Genomic DNA, 23196 nt, shown 5'->3' with positions numbered 1-23196 from the left:
AATTACAGTTATATATTTCATTTAGATGCTTATATCTATGTATTATTGTTATTTCTTGTTTTTTATTTTTAATTTAATGTATATATATATATATATATATGTATTTTTTAATTTGTTCTTGCGTTACGACTTATGTATCGTATTCTTCAGCAAGTAACTCATACAATACAAAGTAATTTCTAAATGAATAAATGAAATGATTAAAAATTAAGTAGAATTGAAGCGTAATAAACATTCAATAATATCATCAAAATATCAAATACGACCTGTACTTTTAGATCAAAACAATTTTAAAACTTTATCCAAACAAAAAGATGATTTGGGCTCTTCTATCCAGGAGAAACTTCCACCATTAACATTAACAAATGCATCAGGGCATATATATACTCAGTTACTTGATCAAGTACTTTATAATCAGAAAAAATATTCAAATTGTGTTGTTTTGACACGCGTAGGAGGTTTTTATGAGGTTTTTTGATAATTTTATTATATTGTACCAAATTTATATTAGCTTTACTTTTCTCAAGCTGAAAAATATGCATCGTTGCTTCATATAAAGCTTACACATAAAGAAACAAAATCAGGTCCTGTTCCTATGGCGGGATTTCCATTTTACCAGCTTGATAGATATCTTAAATGTTTAGTTGAGGAAATGGGAGAATATGTTGCAATTAGCGAAGAATATAGACGGTTAGATGATAGTCCTGTAAATAAAAATATTTATGAGCGTCGTATTTCACGTATCATTACTCCTGGTACATTAATTGATGAGAAATTTATGGATCTTTATATTAATAACTATCTTTTGGCTATACATATGAGTTTAGAGGGTCCAGAAAACAATAAAGAAAGTCTATCTCGAGAAATTAGTCTTGCTTGGCTTGATTTATCAACGGGTGATTTTTTTATTCAAACATCTAAATTTGAATATCTTTTAGATGAATTAGAGAGAATCAATCCAAGAGAAATTATTATTGACAGAATGTTTCAGGATTTTTCAATGGAACATATTTCATCATATGTAAAAGAACGAGGTTGTTTTGTGACATATGAAACAGTTGAAATATCAGATCATATAATACAAAAATGGCAAAATATTAAAACAAGTAATGAAAAGATACTAGAATTCTCAGCCTTAGAAGAAAGTGCTGCTCTTAAAATTTTATCTTATGTAAATGATAAATTACAAGGAAATGAATTTAGTCTACAAACACCTATAAGAAGAAATATAGAAGAAAATATTTTTATAGACGTAAATTCTATAAGAGCATTAGAATTAAAACAATCACTTATGGATGGAGGAAAAAAAGGTAGTTTATTATCAACTATTAAACGGACTGTTACAGACTCTGGATTAAGATTACTTACAGAATGGATTTGTAAGAACAAATTAGTTTTTTGATTTAACCTTAATATTTAAGGTTCTCCTATTACATCTGTTCCCCTAATAAATAAAAGGTTAAATTTGGTCGAAATATTCTATCATGATTCGCATCTTAGAGCTGAAATTATATATCTATTAAAAAAAAATTATGACTCTCAACGTGTCATACAAAGAATTTCTTTAGGACGTAGAAATGCTGATGATTTATTAATATTGTCCAAAGCAATAGACAATACAAATCAAATATATTCTTGTTTAAAAAAAGTATCTGAAAAAGAATGCATTAGTTCTCTTTTAAAAAGAATTACTATTCCTTTAGACTTATTTAAAAAAATTCAAGAAACAATAGATGAAGAAGGTCTTTTGAAAAAGCAAAAAGAAAATGAAGAAATGGCAGCAGAAGCTATAAAGAATGCAGAAGAATTTAAAAGAGTATCTGAATCTGAAGATCTTTTCAACCATGACTCAGCTGAATTAAAATTTAAAAATAATCGAAAAGATTTAAAGAATAATGATACATGGGTGATAAAAAAAGAGTATATATTTTTCTATTACAAATATTATACTAATTTATTAGTGCCTCATTACCCTTAAAAAAACTCCACGAGGAATTAAATGTTTTTTATGATCAAAAAGACAAACTTGAAGAATCTTTGAGAGTATCTCTAGGTGATTACTCTTTTCATTGATATGTTTTTTAAATAAAATAAAGGCTTAAATAGCTTGACATTAAAAACAACCCCTACATTGAATCATATTGTTCATTTTCGAAATAAAAATTTTAAAGAAAATATATTAGAAACTTATGGAGCAAAAACTGTTAGTACTAACAAAAGTACTAGATCAATTGAAATTCCGGTATAATTTCTTTAAATTTAATATTATTTCTTTAATTAATTTAGGAATGGACTCATCTTGGAAACATGATAGAGCAGACAAAAATGAAAATTAGGCTCGAAGAGTTTAATTCTATTGATTACCTTCGAGTTGAAGTATGTTTTAGTATATTGTTTAATATTTTTTCTAATAAAGATCTAAATTATAGGTACTTAAAAATCTTTCTGTGTTGCGAAAAAATGCAAAAGTTCTTGATGAATTAGATATTATATCTTCATTTGCAACTTTGGCTCAAGAACAGAAGCTTGTAAGGCCTATATTAAACACAGGGTATAATTTATAAAAAAAAAATTAATATTGAATTTTTTAGAGTTACGCATAAGGTAATATCAGGACGTCATCCTATTGTAGAAGCTGGTTTATATAATCGTGGACTTGTTTTTGTGCCAAATGATTGTTTTTTGGAAGAAGAGAACCGTATATGGTTTATTACAGGGTATATTTTATAGAAAATATTTTGTATGATTTTTATTAAAGTTATTATAGGCCAAATATGGGAGGAAAGAGTACATATTTACGTCAAAATGCTATTATTTCAATTTTAGCACAAATAGGCTCATTTGTACCGGCAACACATGCTGAAATTGGTGTAGTCGATCAAATATTTAGTAGAGTAAGTTATAATATTATATTATTGCTTACAGTCAATTAATTAATTAAGATTGGGTCTAGCGACAATCTTTATAAAAATCAATCGACTTTTATGGTAGAGATGTTAGAAACAGCTAAAATTTTAAAAAGAGCAACATCAAAATCTCTTGTAAATATATCTGTTCTTTTTTATTCTTACAAAAATATAGGTTATTATGGATGAAATAGGCCGTGGAACTACATATAAAGATGGTCTTGCAATAGCTTATGCATGTCTATATCATCTTCACCATATTAATAAATCCAGAGTATTATTTGCTTCTCATTTCCATGAGCTAGCAAATATGATTTCTTTATTTAATAGTGTATCAATGTATTGTACGAAAATTTTGGAAGAAAATGTAACTATGTTTTTATAAAAAGATAAATCTTAAAAAGCGTAGGATGGATCATTTCGTTTTCTTTATAAAATAGTTGAAGGCGTTAATAAAAATTCTCATGGACTCAAAGTTGCAGTAATGGCAGGTAAATAACCAGATTATGTTTTATACTTTTCCCTAATGATTAGGATTGCCGCAAAAAGCAATAGAAGTAGCAAAAGAAACTCTAAAAAAGCTAAATGAAACAGAAATAAATATATAATAAATATATTTTAAAAATATTTTTGATACGAGAGAATCTCTTAATCTATAATATAATCATAATACAATGTTAACATTTAATTTGTTAATATCCAATTATATAAAAATAATTCAATGATTAATTTCTAAAATGTGAACTCGTACATAATTCTATTCTCTTAATCAAAAAGACTAAGCCCCATATCTTCATCTTCGTCCTCTTCCTCAGACTCTTCTTTTTGAGGAACAACTGTCTCAGCAACAGTAGAAACAGGCACGTTTGTAATATACGCATCTGGATTCTCAAGCATATCTTTAATCTAAAAAATAAGTTAAAACTCCATTAATCTCTACTGAATATATCTTTTTTCAAAAAAACTAACCTTTTCTGTTGCACCAAATAAATAATCCGAAGCAATAGAAATTGCCATAACATCTTTGTAAGCATTAATTAAGCTATGTGTAACTGAAACAATTGTCGGATAGTTTAAGGCCAATGATATACTTGATACATTTTCAATGGCTGTCATAAAATGTTTAATAAACGCTTCTTCTGTAATATCAAGAATAGATGGAGAAAATAAAGCTCCCTGGTCGTATACATGAAGAACAGTAATTCCATATGTAAAAGGAGAAATATTCAACATATTCAAAAGAGTAGCCTCTGAAGCACCAACTTTCGATTGCGTTTTGATAAGATGAACATCAGATACAATTTCAATTGTACCGCGTGAAATCTTTGTCGGTATGCCAAGTGCCTGAAAAAAAGAAGTCTAACACCAATCAGACATTGTTTGAATAAGACATATACATGTTCTTCTGCACACCTTTCCCGGCTCCATACCCGTATTACAGGCATAAACAATGACGTCACAGGGTGCAATTGCACCAGCTCGAGCTGGGGCCGAAACTACATTAGACACAATTTTATTCCGGACTTCTTTCAAATCATCATTTGTAAATACAAATGCAACATTTCCACGCACAACCGGCATCAGTGTTTCAAGATATGGAAGACTACTAAAAAAAGTCGTCATAGCACGCCGGATAAGCGTATTTTTTCCACAAAGCAGCTCACCAGATCCACGGAGCTCCTGACGTACTTTATGCATCCTTAAAAGACATTAAAATCCTCTTTTTTCCCCCCCAAAAACGCTTACTGTTGAGATCCAACATTATCAATATTCACCACAAAAATTGATTTATATTCACTAAATAGCGAGTATAATTTACGAAAATAATCCGCCTGAATGTGACAATTAGAATAAAAGGTTCAATTCTTCTTATACTTGCTTTATGTTCTTTACTACAGCCCATTTTACCAATGTAAAGACAATTGTTGAAAATCTGACGTTGAACGACAGAAATTTTGGCGAAGATAAACAGTAGAGAAATAACAGTCACAGAAGAAGAAAAAAATGCAAAAAAAAGAGGAGAAAACAAGTGAAAACGACTATTTAAATGATTGAAAAAGATTTTGTAACATTGTGTTTTAGAAGATTTATTTTTTTGTTTGAGCAGAAATTCAAAAATTAGATAAAGATACGAAAACGACGAAAAGTGTAAAAAAAATCGAATTTTGGGAAGAAAAGAGCTATTTTGATGGGAGTTTTGCTCTCAAAGATATGGTCAAGGCTTCTTATGTCTCAGGTGTGTTTTTTTTCGGGATTTAAAGCGTGGAAAAGGAGTGATTCTGGCTAGGAAAAGAAAATAGTTATTGTTGGCTTAGATAACGCGGTAAATAGGCATCAATGAGTGGATTTATTTAATAATATGTACCAGGGAAAGTCTACTATATTGTATCAATTGTTTGTTATGTGGAAAAAGGTGTTTTTTTGCTAATTTGCTTAGTCTTTTAGGTCAGGCTATTCAGATTCAGCCTACAATAGGAAGCAATGTAGAAGTAAGTTGCTGTACTATATAGATTGTGTTTTAATATCATGAATAGGAAATTACATATAAGGTTTTTTTATTTTTTTTTTATTTTTCAGCTAAATATTTGTTTAGAATATTAAATTTCTTATGTGGGTACGGTTTTTTTCACTATAATTGGATCATATTGTTTAAGATGTGTTCCAGGATTTAGGGGGACAAACGTCTTTACGCCAATCCTGGCATGCTTATTATAAATCTACATCTGCTGTTATATTGGTTATTGATTCAACGGATAAAGAACGATTAGACATCTCTAAAAGTGAACTATCAAAAATTATGAGTAATGAGGCAATTGGAAACTGTATTTTTTCTTTTTTTTTGTATGCTGACGTTTTCTAGGATTTAAAAGAGTCAATACTTTTAGTTTTTGCAAACAAACAAGACGTTGAAAATTCTTTAAAACCTAATGAGATATCTGATGCACTAGGACTTGTTAATTTTAAAGACAGAGCATGGCATATTCAGGTTATATTAGCTTTTGAGGAGTTTTGTTGTCTAAATTTGTAAATAGGGTTGTTGTGCATTGACTGGAGATGGATTATATAAGGGATTAGATTGGGTTGTTTCATCGTTAACAGTGTGATTTCTTGTATATAATTATACTCTAAGTTTTTCTTTATTATTTAAAATATTTAAAAAAAATCAAAATATCCAAAATATTATCATCTAATTAGAATTTTAAAAAATATTTATTTTACTAAAAAATGCAGATTTTTTATTTTCTTAAAATTGGTATCCTCAATACAAATATATAAAATCAATAATATTAATCATTTCTGTATAATTTTTGATTGCATTATGTAATAAAAATAATATTGAAATCATATAATTATAATGTTTGTTTTAAATATTGTTAATATAATGTCTTTTTAGTATATATAATTTATAATTTTACTTTGTTATTACTGAAATGTGCAATTCATTTATAAGTTTCCAAAAAAGTATTTTTAAACTTAAATATTTTTGTAAATTTAAGCTCGTATTGTATTGCAAAATTCACAAGAATATTGATTTTTTTGATTAACACATAAACATGCAGAGCATTTCCATTTTTCATTTAAAAATTCTGAAACGTTAGAACGCTCTAATAAACACATTTCACACTGTAAATAACTTTCATTGTTTTTAAATGTGCATAATGAACAAGACCATTGATTTTCTGAGACCATATTACTTTGAAAAGATTCAGATTCAAATATTTTTTTTTGTTTCTTTAAAGAATTATGTAAACTAGAATTTGGTTCTATTGATTTTAAAAACAATTCTTTTCCTTCAAAATTACTAAAAGTTTTCTTACCTTTAATTACAATACATGAATTTGATTCACACCATTTTAAATTTTTTATGCGTTTTTCTGTTGCCTACAAGATCATTAAATTAACGTATTTGAAACAAATAAAGACAACATCTCGTATTAAATCTCGTAAACTTTTATTTTCAGTATTTCCATTGCCTCCTAATCGCAATCCATTACAATTTGTAAAAATATTTAATCCTTTATCTAAAACATTAAATTTTTAAAGCGTAATATTATCAGAAACACAATCACCAAGTTTAGAGCTTTTAGAATACGCATCCTTTTCATAATATTTAGAAGATAATAATTGATTAAATTCCGAATTTAATTTATTTAATAAATCTATATAATTTAGTCCTAATTAAAGATATGTAAAGATAAACTTTCCATAAAACTTTTCATTATGAGAACTATAAACTATAATTCATTAGAAAATAAAAAGACTTTTTATATTATTAACCATTATGTACTAATCTAGAAATGTTAAAAAAGGTCATATAAAACATATAGAGTACTCATGTAACATTATTTCAATTAAATAATCTAAAGGATAAAATGTATTCTCATCATTACACGTTCTTAGTCTTATACATATTTTAGATCCTTTGTTTATGTTTAATCCTAGAAATAATTTAATATAACAAGTTAATCTAAATATATATATACAACCTAATAAGGTTTTGTTTTTTGGAAAAAATTCAGCTAATACACCCACTTTCCATCCTCTGGAACTCATAATGGGTTTGGTGAATAACTCTATTTCCTAAAACTTTATTATTTAATAATTAACTTTTTCTTAACTTACTTTCAATAACTTAAATGCATCTTGGTTTCTAGATTATTAAATTTCTTACTTTTAAAAATAAAAAAACCTACCTTTCTTTAGACTTAAGGCAAATACACTTATTAATAGGCGATATTGAAGAAAATGTTTCAATAAGTGTCATAAGTTATGATTTTATTTAAACTTTTAAATGTTGACGTTAACAACTTTTATGTTTTATGAATAAATATCTTATAAACCTATTGATATCGATAAAAAATGTAAATAAAAGTGTATAATAGTAAAGATCTTGTTTTTTTTTTATTATAATTATTATAATGAAAAATTATAGTATTTATATGTTGAAAAATTATATACATTAAAATTATATATATTAAATTGAAAAAATAAATCTTAAACATTTTTATAATTTTAATATTTATTGACTTTATTGATTTTTTAATAAATAATGTGGAATGATTTCTAGATAAGAAGTAAGAACAAAACCTGATATTAAATTAGTACATGTAGATTACATTTTGTTTTGAATAGAAAAATCAATATATATATATCAACAATATTGATTCAAAATTTATAATTTTATAGAAATATATAGAATCGTCAATATTAAAAATCAGTGCATTTTTTAATTGTATAGTTAAAAAGTATGTTAAGCAACTGTATTATTATATGTTTTTGGTTGATGGCAATGATTCGCATAATGACCCATTTGTCCACATTTAAAACATTCAACTTGTGATAAATCCCGATAAGTTCTTTCTCCACGCTCTTTTGAATTTTCATTTTGATAAGGACGCTTATGAATATTAGAACAAAAAATAATAATACTTTACATACATCTTCAGTGTCCTCTTTAGTAACAGAATCAGATGATCCTTTAGAATTGAGTGGTTGAGGAGGAAATGCATATTTAGGACTAGATTATTAATTATAATATATATAACATGGTTTGACGTACTGAGTATTTGAGCATTCAGGTCCTTTTGGACAAAATCCAGTTAAATACAATTTACAAAGAGTTTTCCTAATATGTTTTTGTGAACATTTTGGCCCTTAAAGTTTATAAGAAATAAGTATTTTCAAACGAATAGAAAAACAACCTAATGGACAAAATCCCATTATATACCAAGGACAAGAACCAACTTTTGAATCTGGATCAATATGAAGATACAAACACTCCTCTCCATTACTACAAAATCCATGTTTTGCAAAGAAACGACCTGTTTATATTAATTTACTTTCTTTTATGTTTGTATAATTACACTCCGGCATTTTTTTAAGATTATACTCGTGCAAAAACTCACATTGGTCACCTTTTTTACAAAGCCCTCGAAGCCAGTGCTATAGAGTTTAAGAAATACTATTTCCAAGTCTTTTTAAATATATAATACTTTACAGACAATACTATTTGATCGTCCACTAGTTCCATCTTTTGAAAAAAAATGCTTATCAGGACATGCATTTCCAAGAGGACAATGACCTTTTACCACTTAATAAACGAATATAATAAATATAATCATATTTATTTGTCTACCTTGTATATAAAAACGACATACTGGTCGATCTTTATGAAATTATATCAGTTTTTATGTAAAAAAATACAAGAACAAACTTGGATCAAGGTTAAATCGAAGTTCTGTCTTTAGAAAATAATCAAATGAAAAAAATGAGTCGCTGTAGTCCGGCTTAAGTGCTTTATCAATAATGGATTTCATGATTTTTCTGGTGATTAATCGATATGTCAGTGCACATGTCTGTATATCCATATCTGTAGATATCTACAAATATATCTCTATATGAATATTTGTATCTATTTATTTACATAGACATGTAAATAAATACTGAAATATGGTAAATTATCTATATAAACATGAATATAAACATGGGTATGGACACAAATATAAACATGTAAATATATATTTAGGTATAGATGTAAAGATTATTTTTTCAATGAAAACTTTTTAAAATATAAATAAAGATCTAGAATTGAAAATAGCTATTTTTTTCGAAAATACTCCCATCTATATATTGTTAATTGTAAGATAAAACTATATAAACTTATACTGTCCGGGAGGCGGTGGGACTTCTAAATCTTCCCAACTGCATGCTAATCAGCACATTTAAAACAGTATATTTGCAAAAGAGCCTACGGTTTCCATTCTAACATTTTTTTTGCCAATCTTAGTTCATCTTTTGCTTGAAGAATTACTTCTTCAATCAAACCACTTGCAATACCGTTTTCAATATCCTCTCTTAGTGTATTTTTTTCAACAGTTGCTTGTCTCTGTTTTGTTAATGTCTCTGTAGCCTGACGATATACTGAATGATTCGGCATGTGTGATAGGACCTCAAGTAGCTGATGATACGTTTCTAACAGCACAGGACGTGGATCAGGATGTGTTTCAATTCCCTTAGAAATATTATTTATATCTGGATTCTAAATAAAAAACAAAAACTTACTGTTAATCCTGTCCCTAGTTTTTTTGCCTCATTTTTCAAAAAATGTACAATTCTCATCACAGAAAAAACTATAAAGTATACATATAACTTGTTATTGTTGTTTTCTTGATAAAAAGATTATAAATTATTAAAATTATCTTTAACACCTTTTTTTTACGTTAATCTATGATATTTTAACAGACGAAAATTAAGAAAATTTAAAAAATTGTTATGATAGATGCAACAGCACAAACTAATGTTTATAACGTTTTAAATGATGTTAATACAATTCTTTCTGAGCCAATATTGTCTCATGAAGTTGTTGGATCATGTATAATGCATTTAGAGAAATATACAAATGCATTAGACGATGAACTTGAAATGCTGCAAATTGGATTGAACAAGAATGTAGTTGATTCATCATTCTGCATGTCTATGAAAGAAATATTCCATAGTTTAGTTCAGGATATAGAATCTATGCAATCACGAGCACTTGAGATGGAAAATTTGGTTACAGAGATTACAACCGATATTAGGCAATTAGACTATGCAAGACGTAATATAATTTCATCAATGATTGTTTTAAAGCGTCTTCAAATGTTAAGTAAGTTTTTTGTAGGTTGTTTTATGTTCTAAAACCAATTGGTTGTAGCGATTGCATATGAACAGTTAAAAGCTCTGGTCAAGGCAAAACAGTATGGAGAGATTACACATTTATTAGAAGTAGAATATTTATTCTATTTTTTGAAATATTCATAATCTTTTAGGCAGTTTTAGAGTTAACTTCTTACTTTAAATCATTTAGAAGTGTTGATCAAATTGCTATACTTTGCAACAATATTTATGAGTTAAAAAAAGATTTACTTGAGCAAGCATCTTTAGATTTTGAGAACATATTTTCTAGTTCTTTAGATTTAAATAAAAAAGCATCTCAGTTGCAGGAAATATGTATTATGATAGATACTCTTGAAAACAAAGCAAGGTATTCAAACATTTCAAATTTGAATTATTCATATTTATTGTAGAGAACGTATTTTGCTGTGGTACTGTAATACTCAACTTAGAGAATATCGTGCAGTATTTCGAGGAAATGATGAGGTTTCTAGTATAATTATGAATCGAATAGTTCTAACTTATAGGCTGCTTCATTGGACAATATTTCTCGAAGATATGCATGGATAAAAAGAATGTTGAAACTTTATGATGAAAAACATTCAAAAATGTTTCCTGAGTCATGGAATACAGATGAAAGATTATGTCACAATTTCTGCATAAATACAAGGTATTTATAATATATATTTATATAAACATTATTAAAGTATACTAGTGAAGATATTCGAGATGTACTTTCTAAATCTGGAAGGAATTGTAAAATTACTATATTTATAGAAGCATTAGAGAAAACATTGGAATTCGAACAATTTTTAGAAAAGAGATTTATTTTTGATGTAAACATTATTAAAAAAAACTCATTAAAAGTGCTAAGATTTAATAGCATTGCAGTTTGACAGATAGCGTTGTTCCAAAACAAAATGGTAAAACATTGACATTTCATAAAATTATAAGAAATACATTTGATCCATATTTGAATATTTTCATTGAATCTCAAGAAAAGTATAAATTATAAATTTAAAGAAAAAATCTAATGTTTTAGTATATTATCTTCCATGATTCAATCTTTTAAAAAAATAGATTTAGAAAACGAAATAAAAAATAATGCTCAATTAATAGTAACATCTTCTTCAACAGAATTGTTTTTATCTTACCGCGAAACTTTAACACAATATGAAAAACTGTTGGATGGACGGCTTTTGCTTGAGTTATCTTATCTTTTTGGGAAATGGCTTATCATATATGCTGAAACAATTTTATTACCCGTTATAGATGGAAGACAAACATTAAATATAAATACTTGTTGTTTAGTTTTAAACACATCAGATTATTGTTATAAAACGACTGTACAGTTGGAAACACTTATAAAAAGTAAAATAATAGATGATTTTCGAGAAAAAGTAAATTTTACCAAAGAAGAAGAAATGTTTTTAAATATTGCTGGAGTTTCAATTAAAAGTCTTGTAAAAATAGTAGAAGCAAATTTGTCTGGTCCATTTAAAGATATGGTAAAAATAGATTGGAGCCAATTGGAAAATATAGTAGATCAAAGTGCATATGTCATTGGTATAACGTCAGTATTAAAAGATATGTCCAAAAAAATTATAGAAAAAATTCCTATAGAAAAATTCGTTAGAACTTTTTGTGATAAAATAGTTGAATCATTTTTAGATAATTTTATATTTTATATTACCCGAAGTCGACCTATTTCAGAAATTGGTGCAGAACAAGTAGGATTTATTATAACAAATGAAGAATATTTATAATTTATAATAGATGATTTCAGATTTATATTCAATTAAAATGACTCTTTTAAAGCTTCCTGTAATTACAAATAAAAAGAATGCACAAGCACATATATCGTGAGTATAAATATGTTTATTTTTTGTTTTAATAATAAAAGATACACTAAATTTGTTAATAAAGGGATATCAAGAATAGAAACTATTTTAAAAGTATTATTAACACAGATTAATTCTTCTGAAGAATTTGTAAATAATTATTTTATATGGATTGGTGATAAAAATGCATCTAATTTTTTGAAAATTTTAGAACTTAAAGTATTTATAATATTCTGTAGTTTTTATATTACTAATTATCTGAAGGGTATTCGTAAACAAGAACAAAATCAATTATTAGATATATTTAATATTCAAGTATCAGAGCATTCAGATTTGATAGACTCATCCCCACTTTTGGAATCTCTAGTTCTTTCTTCACAAACAGGGCCAAATACAGGCCTTTCTTCTCGTTTTGATGCTTCTAATATTAGCTCTATTTTTTCTATAACACGGGAAAATTTTGAACGATTACCTCGAAACTCTACATTATCGAATTCTGAAACATTACCATCGTCTGGTTCTCGATTAAATGAGCGTTTTAAGGGATTATTCCGAAGAGATTCCTCTTCAGGAACTAGTCCTTCAAGTAAAGAATCTTATTTTAAACCTAATTATGTTTCTTAAATATTATCTATTTTTAACTAAATATTATTAATACATTTATATAATTGTAGGATTAAAAAAATATAATGATTTTTATATAAATAAATAAGAATATAAAAATTCATATTTATCTATTACTTCAACATAATTTATAATATGTTTATATTAATATTTACAATGTTTTGTAATTAATCCAGATTGAATATTCACATAAACTTTTATATTAGAGATAAAATATATAATAAAAAAGATAGTAAACTTTTTACCATTAATTTCATCAAAGCAAAACATAGTGTTTATAAAAATTCTTAATCATGATAATAAGAAATTTAAATGTTTTAAAAATTGAAAACTATAAAATAACAAAGTTTGTATTTATATTTTTCTTTTAATGATTAAATATTAAATTAATTATCTTCAAAATTACATTAAAACAAATATTCAAAAAACTATATATTTATATAAATTTCAAACATGAAACACAAATTAACAACTTGTATAATTCTAATAAAAAATAAATAATTCCCTAATATAAAATAATAAAGATCCAATAATAAAATCATGAAAAAAGTTATAAACACATCTATTTGAATTTCCAGAAAATACTATTAAAATAACTCAATATATATATATATATCAAAGCATTTTTCAACAAATATTTATAAAGATCCAAAACACCATCTATTTTTTAAGTATATGCATTTTAAATCTCTAAAATATGAATTTTTTCCTTTAAAAACTTGACATTTATTTAATAAATTACATAGAATAAAACTTTACTCAATAAAATATGCATTTTCTATAGTTTAATGATCCTCTTCTCTTTTACCAGGGCAACTGTCAGAAAGATCTTGAACATTCTCATAAGCACATCCACACCAAAAACAATAATAATAATTTTCACGAAGATAATCAATAATCATTTCTAATCGAATCTTAGGCTATTCAAATTAGCCATAATTTAAACAAAAGCTATATCTCTCACATCTAGTTGATTAAACGCATCTAACTCTAAATCCTGATCATCTTCTTGACTCCATTCAACCTGAGTATGACGATCTGGCTTTACTTCATTCTGCAAATCATCTAGACTTTGGACTCTGCTTAAGATTTCATGTTTTCTCATACGTTCTTTTTCTTTCTCAATCCTTTCTATAACTAAACCTCTCCACAAAACATTAACCTTACGTGGTTCATCTATACTTTTTTTGTTCAAATTTTCACAAACTTTCTGTGCTTGATAAATCTTTGCTTCAAGATACTTTGTCTCATTCTCTAGACGGACTCGTGTCTTATATTCCATTTCATCTTGTATTTTTAACGTTTCTCGAACAATTTTTTGTTTTTGTGCTGTTTCATGACCAATACCTGCACGATCTTGCGTTTTTTAGAACAAAAAAAGTACTAAAAAACAAAGATACCCGTCTTTATATTTATTTCAAGAGGCTCTATTCTACTTTGAGTACATCCTTGGCCTAAAGCAGTGCCTTTTCTAATTTTATCAAAAAAACATAAAAAATACCAACAAACAAACGTATAACCCATTTTAAACATCATATTCATTGCTTTGCTTGGCTTTTCCGTATCCATCAAAGAGAAACGAAGCCCTTCTTCTCTCCTTTCACGTTCTCTTTCTCGATATGATTTATTTATTCCTTTTTCTTTCTGAGCATGTATTTTCCTCTGTCTCGTAGAAAGTAATGAAGAAGAAACATCAGGAAGAGCCATAGTCATGTAATCATCATCTTGAGAATCCTGTACATTTTGCTTATCTTGTTCACTATTAGTCATAACTTAATTATCGTACGACCGACGAACTGTTTACAGTCGTTTATCAGATACCGTGATTAGATAAGATTTATTATCTCCAGAAATAGTTTGAAAAAAACAAGAAAATATATGATAAATAAGAAAAAAAACATTTATGTTTTTTTCTTTAAAGTAAACCGCTTTCGCGAAGAATTGCTATAAGTGTTTGCCAACCTGGAGTTTCTAATAAATTGTATAAATCATTTATTTGCCATTCTTTAATACATTTAATAAGTAAAGTGCCATCCTCCTTCATTTTCTTATGAGCTTTTTTAAACAAAAAATAAAAATATTTACTTTATCTAGAATGTCTAAACTCCATAGATAAGTTAAAAAATGAAAATCGCAAAGCGCTTTGATTGCATCCCCGTAAGGTTGTTCAAGAATAGGCTTAATTCGTTCTGCTAAAGCATTTATATTTTGTACTTGTCCAATGGATGCTCTATTTTCAATTAAAAAAGTACCAGAAGCCGAAGAAAAAATGGATTCAGATTTTATAGGAAAACCATGAGTTAGTGTAACTAAAAGATACTCTATAGGGAATGAAGATTTAGCGTTTTCCTGAACTTGTGTTTTATATTGATTAATTTTTTGAAAAAACACTTCTGGTATATAAACATCATGTTCTTTTCGAATCAACATAGTATTGGGATCAACGCTAGGTTCTATAATTTTTGCATCTACTAGAGCCATTGCTGTATTTGATACTTGATAAGCAAAAATATCAATACCACCCTCTTTATTAGCAGAAACAACACATGTCACAAATTTCGAACCAAATTCACCTGTTTTGCTCCACTTAGTAACATTTTTATGCTTTAATTGCATTGTCGCGGCAAAAACAACCTCTAAAGAAGATAAAAAAAAAGAATCAACATGTCTTTTACAGATAACAGTCCCTTTTCCTGAATCATCATCCGTTAAATCAGTAAATATCATTCCCACCTGTATTTTTATTAATTCATTAGATATACATATATTCAATATCATGTGTTTCTCACTTTCTTTAATCCAAATAAGTGAGCTACTTCATTGACTGTACTCTCCTCATTCCAAGGCAAAATTAAAGAAATCCCATTTGGCTCATTTTCCTGTGGAGGCTCATATATAGCCTCCACAACTGCTTTAATTCCCAAAGGAACAGCATCATAAGGCTCATATCGACCATAAAGGTAACCAAATCTTTGATGTCCTGATAATCTCCAATAATTCAAAAAAGTATCGATCAAAGAAGAATCGGAAAACTCTACATGGTCCACCATTCTAAATTCTTGTGTTTGAAGAGTTACAGCGGAAGGCTGGCACTTCGTACAAATCCCAAGAGGCCATGGCTTGTGTCCAGTTTGACAATCCTTTTTTACCCCATAAAAAGGCTCAACCAAAAGAGGTACATTATCAGAACCAGAATTGCTCTTAGATATTTTCCTTAAATACGAGTGAAATGATTGATGTTTAATTTTATTTTGTTTAAGATAATTCGAATCATAAGGCTATTCTGATTTTAATACTTTTTTAAAAAAGGCCAAAAGCATACATCTAAGGGCATACAATATTCACACATCCCTTTTAGACCATGTTTACATAGCATATTTTGAGTGTTTGGTATTTTTCCATCCTGTGTGTCAAGAAAATCATCAACAGAGTCCTGGATCACCTTCTGGCGTACATCGTGGGGCTTTTTAACTGGATTATGTGCTACTTTTTCTCCTGAAGAAACAGAATTCTTGTCATTATTCTTTACATTGACGTATATAATATCTCCGTGCCTAAAACTCTATCAATAAACTATTTTCACCCCGAAAAAAAGTCTCACACAAATCCAAGCTCATTTATACTTCTTCCAATTAAAAAGGATGCCAAAAAATAGCCTCCATGTGGGTTTTTTGAAATTTCAATTTTTCCTAAATCTTGTTCTTGACATATCTCAATAATCTAAAGAAAAAAATAAGTATAATCAATTCTAAAAACAATAAAAAACATTCCTTATTTAAAAGAAACTTAATATCCAATGTATCATCAATAGAAATCCTCTGCATTCCATCTTTTGTTCGAATTCTCAATATCATTGTCATTAATCGTTAGCAGTAACGGTGAGCGTTATCAAACGAGTTGCCCAGGAGATGATTGGAAAATAGTTGTCAAGCCAACCACGACCACAAAAAAATAAACGGGTATTTGGAGACGATTTTGTGGGAGTAAAAACAAAAAATTTATGTCAAATATCCAGCTTTATCTCCCAATTATCTATATAACGCTTCTTGTTGGTTCTTTTTGTGTTTTTTCTTTTTTTTATTCGAGACATAAACGCTGTAAGCAAAAAGATTTTTTTAAGAAAAAAACTTATGAAAAAAAGTAAAAATATCACCATTGGAGCAATGGTTTTCATCAAGTACGTCTAGAAACTTATATTTTTCATTATTGCATCTCTCAGAATCAGTTCCACAAAATATTCTTAAGGCAGCGTTGCTCGAGGTAAATTCCTTTCTATATCATGAATATTTCTATAGATAGATTTTCTAAGCTGTTTTTATTGTAGAGAGCAAAGGAGAATATAAAACGTATTCATGATCTCCGGGTGAAAAAATCCGTTCTTAATCAAGCTATCCAACGAGGTTTACTTTCAAGTGATTTATGGAGACAATTCCGCCTGCTGGAGAAAGAACTTGAGATAGAGGTTATGGATGTATCTAAAGAAGCCCAATCTTTTAAAAAAGAATGGGGACAAACTATTTTTCAGACCGCAAACGAAATGGTCTTAAACGAACAATTACGACAAACTATCACACAGGTTAGAGATATTGCTGAAAAAGAGGCAAGAACGTATGAGAAATTAAAAACAATATCAGAAAAAGCCAAAGAAGAACAAAAACGTATCGCCGAAAACGAATTACTTAAAGACCCTACCTTTTTCAACACTTCGACTCAAAAAAAAAAACATAAATAATACATCATATTTATTTCTCTTTTATTACATATTCATTCTTATTTTTTTCCTAACCATCGCCTTTTTTATATAAAAAACAACGTAATACATTCCACACTTAAAAAAATTAAAAAAAACATGTATCAAGATGAAAATTTCTTATCTTCTCATTGGGAGACATCTTCTTATGAAACACCTATTTCACCACATGAAAAACCACCTATTTTTAGCACTCCACTAAGTACAGATGCTCCAGCATCACCTTTCCACTCTCCAAGCAAAGAACCAACTCAATTATTATGTTTTTGCCGAAATCCACAAAAAGAAACCACAGAAGCAAAAGATATACACATATCTTATTTGATTATTACACATGGATGCAGATGATGTGCTTTTCTGCTTTTTTTCTGACTTTTTTACAGACAAATATGCCGATGTTTCAGAAAACCAAATCATCAGTACGTAGACGATTTACCGACTTTATTTTCCTTTACGAAACACTTTCTGCTGAATTTCCAATGTGTTGTATACCTCCATTGCCTGATAAGCACAAACTAAGTGTGTTTACTGAGTGTTAACACAAAATCATTGATAAACATGGCAGAATATATCAAAGGAGACCGATTTAACAGTGAATTTATTATGAAAAGAACAAAGTCTTTGGAAATATTCTTACAAAGAGTGGCCATGCATCCTCAGTTACGTCGGTCTCCACATTTATGTCAATTTCTTGAATCTCAAGACTGGCATGCGTATGTTCGTAGCGTTGTATTGCATCATAAAACAAATCATATTTATGTGAGAGGAGTTTTTGAAGGATTGAGTGATGCATTTCTCAATGCTTTTACAAAACTTGACAAACCAAACCAGATATTTATTGATATGAAGGAAAAAATAGACAAATTAGAGAATAGTTTGGTACATGTAGAAAAAATGGTATCAAAAATGGTACGGAACGAAGTAGAATTAGAGTCAGACTATAAAGAAATGGGGTTTTTATTCAAACAGCTTGCTATATTGGAGCCATCCCTCAGTTGGGAATTAACATTGTTCAGCGAAGCTATTGAAAATACAGAAGCCAGCATCAAAAATTTGGTAAGGTGTATACAGGAGCATCTATTATTAACTGATATTTTATTTTAGAGAGAATATACTGATTATACTTATTTGACCTTTTTACATGATCTAATCTGTTATGCTAATATGCAAAAACAGCTTTTGAAACAGCGTGATCAAAAACAAATGGATATCGAAGGCCTTTCAGGGTATCTTTTGAAAATCAACGCAGAGAAAGAGCATGTTATTCAAGGCTCGGGGCTTTTGTATTTCCGGGAAAAAGTTGAAAGCTTAACAGGCATTGATCATGAACATGCAAAACAGGAGCGACTTAAAAAACTAGAAGCCAAAAACGAAGAAATTAAGAAGGAAATAGAAATATCCAAGCAAGCTAGTCAAGCTTTTGATGAAGAAACAATACGTGAAAGCGAAATTTTTGACAAAATTAAGGCAAAAGAAATAGAAGAAAATTTTGGCACTTTTTCAAATGAAAATCTTAACTTTTACAAACAGGTATATCTTTTCTCCCAACAAACAGTATTCATCTATTCCAGATTCTCGAGAGTTGGGAAAAAATCATTCCAGAGTTGGAACTTGCTAAACAAAAAGGATAAAAAACATATATTTGCATTTTTAGTTTTCTTAGCGTTTATTCTTTTGTATCTCTTTTTGACATTCATTTTATACTCTTGTAACCTTATATTGATATGACAGACATATATATTCTTTTTTTCAAAAATTACATCAAATGCCATCTCCTTCCGTCAGAATACATCTATAAAGCATTTCTTCAAAAATCATCTTGACTTTCTATATATTAATTATTTCCTTGTAAACTTTATCCATAGATTTCACCTTATCGACTCTTGAAACACCTCTCGAGCACACTCGGTGTAGAGGACACATTATGTGTCCCATGAACGTACTCCAAAGCTGTCTCGAGACTTAATTCTATATATAAATTTAAAGCCGCTTAAACACGTAAAAATATACATACAAAATATATGGTTGTTGACGCGTTTTCTTCACATAAAAAAATAATATTTAATTCTTCAGTCTGTTTTCCAAAATCTTGTATATCTCACATATACCTTTATCTTCTCTTAAGCCCAAAATGCCGAGTATATACATTCGAATATAGAATGTATAAATATATATACACGTATGCATTACTGTGCTTTATCAAACCTTCTTCCACGTATTTTCAATACTGATCATGAAAAACATGTACACGTAAAATCGAATATACACATATTTTGCAAAATATACATGTATTTCACAAAGTATATATATAGTTTACAAAATATATACGCATATTTTGCAGAATACACTTTCAATTCCCCAAAATACGCGCATATGTTTTGCACTAAGCTGTACTGTATGAACTATGTCATATACATGTATGCACAGTATCTCAGTATGCACAATATGCACTGTATATGCATTATATTTGCTGTATACACAGTTTACACGGTATACACGATATATACACTGTATGCACTGTATACACAGTTTATGTTGTATACATTGCACACAAACATCCATGCCGCTTTATCTGTATACAGTGTACACGCACATACACATACACTCATACACTCATACACATACATATACATATACATATATATATATATATACTCATATACACTCATATACACATATATACACTCATATAGATACATATATGCACACATGCACACGCGTGTATGCGTATGTACACGCAGCGCTATGCATCCACGGAACATGCATTGGATATACACTATACATTGCATCTGCTATCACACATTGCACTGCATACATCTTCTATACACAGTGTACACCCTTTCTACACACTGTGCGCTATATATTATATAAACTACACACACACCATACACACATTACACATATCTATGCATTCTATCTATTCTCTATGCGTCACAAGTCGTATACACACTATACATATTATATACACATATATATAATATATGCTTAATGTATATAATATATCTATAGGTGTATACACATTATATACATTCTATACACAATATACACCTTTTAAACCACATAGCCGCATATATGCATGTTATATACACTATTGCCACAGACTTGACTTTACACTGAATATATACACATAATATACACTGCACACACTATATACACTATCTAATGCATTATTTGATATGTATACATATTATATACAGCTTATATGCATGTTATATGCGTGTTCTATGCATTGTGTTGTATTCTGCTCTGCGATGCTCAAACTGCATCGCAGTGTTCGGAGCGACATATGGCAGCATCAACTACACGAGAAGCAGCAACACCAAACACACGGAGAGCTGCACGTACGCCATTCCAAAATGTTTCTCTGAACAGTGACACACAGAAACGGCTTCTATCAACACCGGCACAACGCATTGCACGCGGGCGCCCGAAACAGGGCACTGCTTGCGCGTCACCGGGCACAGGCAGGAAGATAAACACAGCACAGCATACAGGCGTACAGACATGTCAAGAGACACATACAACACGCATACAACGCGCATATACCACGCATACATCAGGTGGAGAAGCCGCTGGGCGGCAGACAGGATCTTCTGGGCTTGATGGGCGCAGTCGGGGCGCAGGACGCAGCACAGGGAGAATACAGGCAGAAAAGCTGTGCAGGACCGCAGCAGCTGCATCAACAGGTCTATCAGGCCCATCAGGAGCATTATTGACGGGATCTAAAATATCTACAACCCTATCAGCGGGTTTGGAAGCGCCGGCACCCGTTTCAACGAGATCTGCAGGCTCAAAAAGCATTGCAAGAGCATCAGGAGCATTTGTAGCAGTATCAAAAGCGCCAGGAGGCGTAAGAACAGGTTCAATGCATGGATCAGGGTCAACAGCCGTTTTAACAAGGTCAAGAAATATACAGGAACAAAAAAAATGCACAGTAAGCAGCAGAACACGAGAAGTAGCAAAAAATACAGTAAAAACAGATGAAAATGAGTATTCTGGAATGTATCTGACTGCAAAGCTTGGAAATATGCAAATTACCACGCCATGTCACAGTAGAGATGTCTGGGTACCAATTACAGGCAGTTCTCCAGAAAGCTCTGGAAGCTCACCAAGCTTAGAAAGCCCTACAGGAAACAGAGGGCTGGGAAGAAGGAATTCTATGTGTACTGGTGCTATAGAACAGCAAAATGAACAAGAAGGTGTATATTTTGTATATTCAGACCAAGGAAGGTCAGAAGGACCAGGTGGATGTATAAACTTTGGAAGCTCTGGAAGCAAAATCAGCTCGGAAATCTGTGCAGGGACTGAAGAGAGAAGTGAAGAAGGTCTAGGAAACCAAGACGGGGGTCTAGGGGAAACGGGGAAGGATATTTTTTACGATGCATGGGATGTATCAGAAACATTAGATGGATCAGAGATTCCGCAATCACTGCAGGGATTGCAAATGGGTTTTGTGCGAGAAAAACCATTGTCGTGTGTTGTAGCGTATTTAGATATCAAGACAGGAGATAAAAAAGACGCAAGTGAAAGTTTCAAATCTATTTTGAAGGAATTAGGAGCATCAGTGAAAGAGGAATGGGACTGGTCAGTACCAGAGGGGTTTACAGGGGCTGGAAAAGCAAGAATTGGGAAATGCAATAAGAACGAGAAGAAAGGATCTGTCTTTGAAGATATCAGTATCACACATGTAGTGTGGCGGTTGGGATCTCCAGAAATTCTGGAGAAAGTCAAGACGGCAAATAAATATCTTGAACAGATGGAAGAGACACGAAGGATATACTGTGTAGGAATCCATTGGATCATGAAGTAAGTGCAAAAGGGACTGAAGAAGCAAAGATAACTGTGTACAGATGTGAAGAAGAGGACCGGCACGTGGACGAAGCAAAATACACAATTAACGAGGGAAGCAGTGCTTTCCAGCGCTCAAGAACAGATAACTATTCCTGGGTAGTATCGAATGGAGAAAAAAAAAGGGTAATCGAGGGAAAAACAGGGAGTGAATTGTCAAGTAATTTAAAAAACAATGAACAAAACGAGTCGACTCTGAAAACGTCAATGGCAGCATCTGTGGAAGTATCTATGACAGGACTAATAAAAGAACTAACGGCTGTACCGCCAAAAACACCTGTGTCTAACGATATATCGTCAATAAAAAATGCACCTCTTACAAACACAAAAACAGCCTCTCCAAAGTCATGTAAGGTTAACCAACATTAAGAAGTTCACTAATCTACCTCTAGTTACTGAGCTCGAGCGATGCAGTCTTATTGCAGCAAAAAAGAAAATCGAATTTCATAAACCAATAGTATCAAGTCCATTGGCAAAGAAGTGTTGGACCTTTTCTGATTAAGGTTTTTGCCTATGTTTATACATACTTTCGTTTAGATCTTTTAATGTTTTGTATATATATCTTTTATTGAGT

General features: G+C 29.7%; 12 protein-coding genes across 12 annotated transcripts; 6 read left to right on the top strand and 6 right to left on the bottom strand.

Annotated features, from left to right (window-relative positions):
- Positions 1–132: 132 nt before the first annotated feature.
- Positions 133–3514, top strand: T551_02832 (mismatch repair ATPase MSH1; the record flags this gene model as incomplete). The annotated part of the gene is made up of 14 exons (XM_018375095.1): positions 133–172; positions 213–469; positions 512–1379; positions 1422–1920; positions 1962–2053; positions 2097–2242; positions 2287–2376; positions 2430–2551; positions 2592–2717; positions 2768–2894; positions 2943–3041; positions 3082–3273; positions 3316–3397; positions 3441–3514. 14 exons carry the CDS (start codon positions 133–135, stop codon positions 3512–3514), a joined length of 2814 nt encoding a protein of 937 aa, XP_018228636.1.
- Positions 3515–3671: 157 nt separating this feature from the next.
- T551_02831 (ribosomal protein P0) lies at positions 3672–4809 on the bottom strand (the record flags this gene model as incomplete). The annotated part of the gene is made up of 4 exons (XM_018375094.1): positions 3672–3812; positions 3876–4265; positions 4320–4605; positions 4682–4809. The coding sequence occupies 4 exons, from the start codon at positions 4807–4809 to the stop codon at positions 3672–3674; spliced, it is 945 nt and encodes a 314-aa protein (XP_018228635.1).
- A 285-nt stretch (positions 4810–5094) lies between these two features.
- T551_02830 (uncharacterized protein) lies at positions 5095–6010 on the top strand (the record flags this gene model as incomplete). Its single annotated transcript, XM_018375093.1, has 10 exons — positions 5095–5142; positions 5194–5229; positions 5275–5300; positions 5344–5395; positions 5441–5455; positions 5500–5520; positions 5572–5686; positions 5709–5728; positions 5767–5892; positions 5939–6010. 10 exons carry the CDS (start codon positions 5095–5097, stop codon positions 6008–6010), a joined length of 531 nt encoding a protein of 176 aa, XP_018228634.1.
- A 388-nt stretch (positions 6011–6398) lies between these two features.
- Positions 6399–7671, bottom strand: T551_02829 (uncharacterized protein; the record flags this gene model as incomplete). Its single annotated transcript, XM_018375092.1, has 9 exons — positions 6399–6788; positions 6834–6928; positions 6977–7066; positions 7108–7134; positions 7185–7198; positions 7240–7345; positions 7394–7487; positions 7530–7557; positions 7601–7671. 9 exons carry the CDS (start codon positions 7669–7671, stop codon positions 6399–6401), a joined length of 915 nt encoding a protein of 304 aa, XP_018228633.1.
- Positions 7672–8157: 486 nt separating this feature from the next.
- T551_02828 (cleavage polyadenylation factor RNA-binding subunit YTH1) lies at positions 8158–9274 on the bottom strand (the record flags this gene model as incomplete). Its single annotated transcript, XM_018375091.1, has 8 exons — positions 8158–8304; positions 8346–8424; positions 8467–8560; positions 8609–8728; positions 8771–8849; positions 8900–8997; positions 9043–9072; positions 9121–9274. 8 exons carry the CDS (start codon positions 9272–9274, stop codon positions 8158–8160), a joined length of 801 nt encoding a protein of 266 aa, XP_018228632.1.
- Positions 9275–9504: 230 nt separating this feature from the next.
- Positions 9505–10025, bottom strand: T551_02827 (uncharacterized protein; the record flags this gene model as incomplete). The annotated part of the gene is made up of 4 exons (XM_018375090.1): positions 9505–9529; positions 9573–9608; positions 9659–9918; positions 9969–10025. The coding sequence occupies 4 exons, from the start codon at positions 10023–10025 to the stop codon at positions 9505–9507; spliced, it is 378 nt and encodes a 125-aa protein (XP_018228631.1).
- Positions 10026–10178: 153 nt separating this feature from the next.
- On the top strand, positions 10179–13024 carry T551_02826 (uncharacterized protein; the record flags this gene model as incomplete). The annotated part of the gene is made up of 11 exons (XM_018375089.1): positions 10179–10551; positions 10600–10670; positions 10715–10929; positions 10973–11045; positions 11087–11229; positions 11275–11395; positions 11443–11561; positions 11602–12289; positions 12336–12421; positions 12463–12619; positions 12665–13024. The coding sequence occupies 11 exons, from the start codon at positions 10179–10181 to the stop codon at positions 13022–13024; spliced, it is 2406 nt and encodes an 801-aa protein (XP_018228630.1).
- Positions 13025–13809: 785 nt separating this feature from the next.
- T551_02825 (uncharacterized protein) lies at positions 13810–14794 on the bottom strand (the record flags this gene model as incomplete). Its single annotated transcript, XM_018375088.1, has 4 exons — positions 13810–13944; positions 13989–14380; positions 14425–14495; positions 14538–14794. The coding sequence occupies 4 exons, from the start codon at positions 14792–14794 to the stop codon at positions 13810–13812; spliced, it is 855 nt and encodes a 284-aa protein (XP_018228629.1).
- A 145-nt stretch (positions 14795–14939) lies between these two features.
- Positions 14940–16884, bottom strand: T551_02824 (nuclear protein localization protein 4; the record flags this gene model as incomplete). Its single annotated transcript, XM_018375087.1, has 6 exons — positions 14940–15062; positions 15110–15757; positions 15814–16302; positions 16347–16578; positions 16626–16719; positions 16791–16884. 6 exons carry the CDS (start codon positions 16882–16884, stop codon positions 14940–14942), a joined length of 1680 nt encoding a protein of 559 aa, XP_018228628.1.
- A 140-nt stretch (positions 16885–17024) lies between these two features.
- Positions 17025–17756, top strand: T551_02823 (DNA phosphorothioation-dependent restriction protein DptG; the record flags this gene model as incomplete). Its single annotated transcript, XM_018375086.1, has 3 exons — positions 17025–17121; positions 17166–17284; positions 17349–17756. The coding sequence occupies 3 exons, from the start codon at positions 17025–17027 to the stop codon at positions 17754–17756; spliced, it is 624 nt and encodes a 207-aa protein (XP_018228627.1).
- A 407-nt stretch (positions 17757–18163) lies between these two features.
- Positions 18164–19405, top strand: T551_02822 (uncharacterized protein; the record flags this gene model as incomplete). Its single annotated transcript, XM_018375085.1, has 4 exons — positions 18164–18293; positions 18340–18830; positions 18879–19304; positions 19346–19405. 4 exons carry the CDS (start codon positions 18164–18166, stop codon positions 19403–19405), a joined length of 1107 nt encoding a protein of 368 aa, XP_018228626.1.
- A 1655-nt stretch (positions 19406–21060) lies between these two features.
- T551_02821 (uncharacterized protein) lies at positions 21061–23124 on the top strand (the record flags this gene model as incomplete). Its single annotated transcript, XM_018375084.1, has 3 exons — positions 21061–22580; positions 22625–22971; positions 23015–23124. The coding sequence occupies 3 exons, from the start codon at positions 21061–21063 to the stop codon at positions 23122–23124; spliced, it is 1977 nt and encodes a 658-aa protein (XP_018228625.1).
- Between the last annotated feature and the right edge of the window lie 72 nt (positions 23125–23196).

Source organism: Pneumocystis jirovecii, assembly GCF_001477535.1.
Source record: "Pneumocystis jirovecii RU7 chromosome Unknown supercont1.13, whole genome shotgun sequence".
Classification (NCBI taxonomy): domain Eukaryota; kingdom Fungi; phylum Ascomycota; class Pneumocystomycetes; order Pneumocystales; family Pneumocystaceae; genus Pneumocystis; species Pneumocystis jirovecii.
This window is presented reverse-complemented; position numbering and strand designations above follow the sequence as displayed.